The sequence below is a fragment of the Orycteropus afer genome, unplaced genomic scaffold (assembly GCF_000298275.1).
Source record: "Orycteropus afer afer isolate SDZICR_OR568_19922 unplaced genomic scaffold, OryAfe1.0 scaffold00003, whole genome shotgun sequence".
NCBI classification, from domain to species: Eukaryota; Metazoa; Chordata; class Mammalia; order Tubulidentata; family Orycteropodidae; genus Orycteropus; species Orycteropus afer.
Genome location: NW_006921590.1, coordinates 7,847,597 through 7,853,003, shown reverse-complemented (window position 1 = coordinate 7,853,003; position 5,407 = coordinate 7,847,597). Strand labels below are relative to the sequence as shown.

The 5,407-nt window shown below is 33.6% G+C and overlaps 1 protein-coding gene across 1 annotated transcript in view; it reads right to left on the bottom strand.

Moving 5' to 3' along the window:
• TOP2B (DNA topoisomerase II beta) overlaps positions 1-5,407 on the bottom strand; it is a 90,405-nt gene that overhangs the window by 27,711 nt on the left and 57,287 nt on the right. Inside the window, exons 25-27 of the mRNA XM_007936408.2 lie at positions 4,560-4,715; positions 4,331-4,414; positions 1,311-1,505 (exon numbers count right to left, since the gene is read on the bottom strand). Of these exons, the coding sequence (XP_007934599.2) occupies positions 1,311-1,505; positions 4,331-4,414; positions 4,560-4,715 (435 nt within the window). The remainder of the gene's footprint in view (positions 1-1,310; positions 1,506-4,330; positions 4,415-4,559; positions 4,716-5,407) is intronic.

Here is a 5,407-nt window from a genome sequence, read left to right as displayed (position 1 = left end):
GCCAGCCGTCTGGTTAGCAGGCAAGTGTCTTAGCCACTATGCTACCAGAGCTCCCCCCAAATGTATAGTGATCAAAATTTATTAGTGGTTACCAGGAGACCTCTGGTAGCAAAGTGGCTAAGACACTTGCCTGCTAACCAGACGGCTGGCGGTTCAAACCCACCAGCCCCTCCTAGGAAGGAAGGATGGGCAATCCTACTCCCGTAGTGATAACTGCCTCGGAAACCCAAGGAGGGCTTGCTATGAGTCGGGGCCGACTCGACAGCACATAACAACAACCAGGAGAGAGGGGGAAGGGGAAAAGGGGGAGTCATTGTTAAGTAAGTATTGAGTTTCTGTTTATGGTGATGGAAAATTTAGCAATGGTTACCGGTGATGGTTAAGTGACATGATTAATATGTAATTGATAGCACCAAGTTAACACATATGAAAAATGATAAACTAGCAAATGTTGTCATGCATACATATACACACATGTGTGCATACGTGAGTGCATGCGCACACACACACACACACACAAAAGCCAAACAGGCCCTTCTCCCCTATATTGTTGTTTTAAAAACAACAACAACAAACTCACCGCCATCAAATTGATTACGACTCAAAGCGATCCCCCCCCCCACCCTTTGGGTTTCCGAGGTGGTCAATCTTTACAGAAGTAGATTGCTCAGTCTTCCTCCACAGAGTGGCTGGTGGGTTTGAACCACCAACCTTCTGGTTAGTAGTCAAATGCCTTAGGGGATTCTGACTCATAGCAACCCTACATACAACAGAACAAAACACTGCCCACTCCTTCGTAATCCTCATAACTGTTGCTATGTTTGAACCCATTGTTGCAACCACTACATCAATCCATCTTGTTGAGGGTCTTCCTCTTTTTCACTGACCCTCTACTTTATCAGGCATGGTATCTTTCTCCAGGGAACAGTCCCTCCTGTTAAGACTTAATATGAGTAAAAGTCTTACTCCCCTGTAAGACTTCCTTAATTGGTTATGATATAACTAAAGTTTATAAGGCTGACATACTTTTTTTTGCTGTTCTTGTTATTCTGCTATTTTAATTTTATATGATGCTGTGTGGATTATTTCTACTTCTTGTTTTAAAAGCTGAATCAAGAAAGAAGCTCTTTAAATATACATGACCTTGACCAATATGCTTTCTTTCTATGGATCAAATACTTTCATAGAATGATTTTCATTACAATTTAGTATTAGAAACAAAACATGATTTAAGCACACAGAAAAATTAAAATACATTTATATATCATCAGAGGTAATGTCTACCAATGAGCTAAAACGAGATGTCATACCTTCTTCTTCTTCAGCAACTTTTTGCTGGCATCTGCCTTCATAGCAGTAATTTCAGGAACTATTCTTCTACCATAAGGTGAGGGCATTGTCTCTTCTAATTGAAGTTTCTTCACCTTAGGTTTGCCAACTTTACCTTTTATTGCTTTTCCAGACATTCCAGCCAGAATATCTTCTCGTTCTTGCGCTTCCACTTTCTGAAGCATATTTATAAGGAAGAGGGGAAATGTAAACAACTCTTTAAGAAAGGTAATCACTGGTGCACAAGAAACTGAAACTAATTTTACTTGCAAGAGATAAAGTTTTCATTTCAACTGATCTAACCCAACAATAAGATAATGGGGAATCAAACAAAAATAAAGAATTCTAAGTCAGAAGGCCAGTCCCAATTTTGTCTAGCTACCTTCTCAGTTGATCTATAAGAGGGCAGTAACTACATGATTATATGCCCCTTCAAATCCTGGGATCTTATAATATACTGTGGAATCAAGACTTAAGATGACATCATATAATCAGAATCCTCGGAAGGAAGGATGGGCAATCCTACTTCCGTAGTGATACCGCCTTGGAAACCCAAGGAGGGGTCGCTGTAAGTTGGGGCCAACTTGAAGGCAAACAACAACAACAACAACAACAGTAAATCATACATACAAATAAATCTTATTTGTTATGTTAACAAGTATGAAGTTATTCTCTTCTATTGCTTTAACTATAATATAGAAAATACAGGGAAAATGGTTCAAAACGTAAATTAGAGTCAAAAAGAACAAAAAATCAAAAGTACTAATGTAGTTAAGAATTAAGACTTACTGTAACAATAAATGAGGATATAATCATGATTAATGTTAAAGATTCTTCATTTTACACAATTATTCCTTCAAATTATTAGCAGTTTTCCAAAGGTATAAGAGAAAATGACATCTTTCTGATCTCTTTACAGATATTTTAAAAGATATTTTCATGTAATAGCTTAATAGAAATAACATAAGCTTTGAAATCAGACAGACCTAGAAATCAATCTTAGCACTTGTACTTACAAGTTATGTATCCTTGGGAAAAAAAAGTTATAATTTATTGGCCTTTTACTATATGTTAAGCATTAAAAATCCTCTGCTCTCCATTTTATGGATAAGGAAACAGGCTCTGAGAAAATAAATAATTATGCTTAACCATAATGATATACTGGCTCTCCTAACCAAGTGACTTAACTTCTCTAACTTCAGTATCCTCATTGTATAATAGGTTGGTGATAACTTCTCTCATTTGGGGTGGTGGTAGGCATAACTCTTAGGATTACGTATTTACAGCCGTGCCAGCACATAATAGCTATTTACTTAATAGTATTATTACATTTTAAATTATATAGAGAAACATAAATTTTAAGTCTTAATCTTTTTAGCTGTATGTTTGTGTACATACATATACATATACATATATATATATATATATACACACACACACACACATATATACATATATATGTGTATCTCATATCCATAATAAATAAGTTTGTATCCACTTCACTAATTATCAAATAATAAGAGAAAGTGGTATACTAAAAGGAGTAGTGCTTTTCACTTAGCTGTTTTGGCTAATAAGTTTTAAATAGTTTAGAAATATATAGGCAAAGCCAAAGGTTTCCTATGTCTCACTGTAGTGACTGCTAGTGATCATATTTGAAGAACTATTACATATCATTAATATTAATCAGGAACAATAATTTTTCCTTTTAATGTATACATTTTAGAACTTGTTTCATTTTCAGTGGATATTAGGTTTTAAACATATAGTGTATGCCAGCAGAAAAAAAGTATCTCAAATTTTAAATATCTAACTCATAAACAGGAGCTCTGGTAGCACAGTACCTAAGGCACTTGACTGCTAACCAGAAGGCTGGCGGTTCCAACCCACCACTCCTTGGAAGGAAGGTTGGGCAATCTACTTCCATAGTGCTATTGCCTCAGCAACCCAAGGAGGGGTCGCTGTGAGTCGAGCCCGACTCAACGGCACATAACAACAACAAAATAACAACTCATAAACTATATTAGAAAAGTAAAAATCAAGGCATACCTATATTATGGCACTTGAAAGATCACTGAGGGAACCCAGAACAATAGCACTAAAAAAACTCCAGAAATTCTATTAGGTAACTAATACACAAGTCATTCGTAAGAGCTTTCATTTAGGCGAGGAAAACAAAACTAGAACACGTGGAGAATAAATGAATAAAAAAACCAAAAAGTAAAAAAAGAAAAGTGATTTTATATGAGTAATAACAAATGTAATTTAACTTTTACTACTCAAAGACAGTTGATTATACTGACACTGTTAATTTAAGTGCAATATTTTAAGGAAGTTAAGTGCTTTAAAGGAGTTCTGGTAGCCTAATGCCTAAGGCACTTGACTGCTAACCAGAAGGCTGGTGGTTAAAACCCACCAAACACTCCTCAGAAAGAAGGTTGGGCAATCTACTTCCGTAACAATGCCTGGGAAACCCAAGGAGGGATCTCTGTGAGTCGGATCCAACTCGACAGCAGTGAGTTTGGTTTTTTGGTTTGGTAAGTGCTTAAAAACAAAGTGGGTAACTTTAGTAAAGGTTTATGTTTTTATGTCTTTTCTCTAGATTTTTTAAATATTTTTATATGAGAATTCCATCTGGAAAATATTAGATCATAACAAAATTACTGAAACATCTGTTATAAGTCTACTACTTTTTAAAAATCACAGTACCTATATTCAAATACACACACACACACATATGCTCTTACCTCTTTGGGGAAAAATATTAAAATGACTCAATCGGCTAACTGCGAAGTTGGTTAAGAACTTTTAACTAACAGTTTTAGTTTCTTCTAAATTTCAAGCCCAGAAATAACTTTCAACTTTCTACAGCAAGAAGCTTAATTCTTATAACACATTAACTCTTACAGAGTAAAATGTACTAAGATCATTTAAAAATAATTTTCATTGTTTCACAAAGATTATTTTTATAAATAGCTTTTAATATATAGACTTAACCTACATCCAGTTCTTCAACAAATGCTGCTAAATCTTCTTTCCAAAGATCTGAAGGAGATTTTCTTTTAACATCACTGACCTCGCGCCCCTATAATAAAAAGTGGTATAGTTTAAACATTCAGTAATTTTTAAATTTATAAAGAGTACATAAAAGTACTTAATTTTGGAAAAAAAGAAACAAGGATATAAACACAAAAATTGTTTCAAATTATTTATCCCACAAAAGTTCATACTTTTGCATCTCTCTGTTTAATGAGTTCTTCAACTTTTTCTTTAGTAAGACACCACAGAGACATATTTAAAATATAATTAAAATCAGGGCCTGAGGGAGTTCCTGAATCAGAGGAACTATCATCATGCTGGTTTTGTGTTTCGTCATCTTCTGCTGCCTGTAAAAAAAACAATAAACTTTATATTAAAAGTTTATGTATTTGTCCTATACAATAACAGATCATTATCAAATTTTATAGAATATAGAATTACAATTCCACAAATACTACACTCTTACAAATACTACATCCTTAAGGGTTATTTTGGATTATCTGCATAATTCTGTAAAACTTTCAAATTTTCTAAAAAATATATTAAAAAAAAATCCTTAAAAGGAATGGCATATTTGGTTCCTATTTATCTAGGAATCTGATTAAAAAAAAATTCATTGCTTTGGCCAGGCATTAAACCATAAAGTAAGAATACTCCACATTTTATAATTAATGGAGTAGAACTAATGTTTTAACACTGTACCTTATCAGATTTTTTCTATTGGTGAGTGAATGAACAATTCAAAACCCAAAATAAGTATCACCTATAATGAATGTTTTGCAGTTGTAATAAATATGCTAAGGTACATTTACTCACTAATGAGTCTATAAAAATTCTCTCAAGCAAGATTATTCATGTGAGAACTCAGAAACTTCACTTAAGAATCACAGAGTTGGAGAGTTTGATAAAGAATTGTCAGAGCTGTTTAAAAATCTTATTCATTGGGTCTTTTTTTCATATAAACAGCTGCAATTAAAAAATTCTCATATGTTAATATTAAATTTCAAAACCTAATAAATTTAATAAAATTTATTATAGG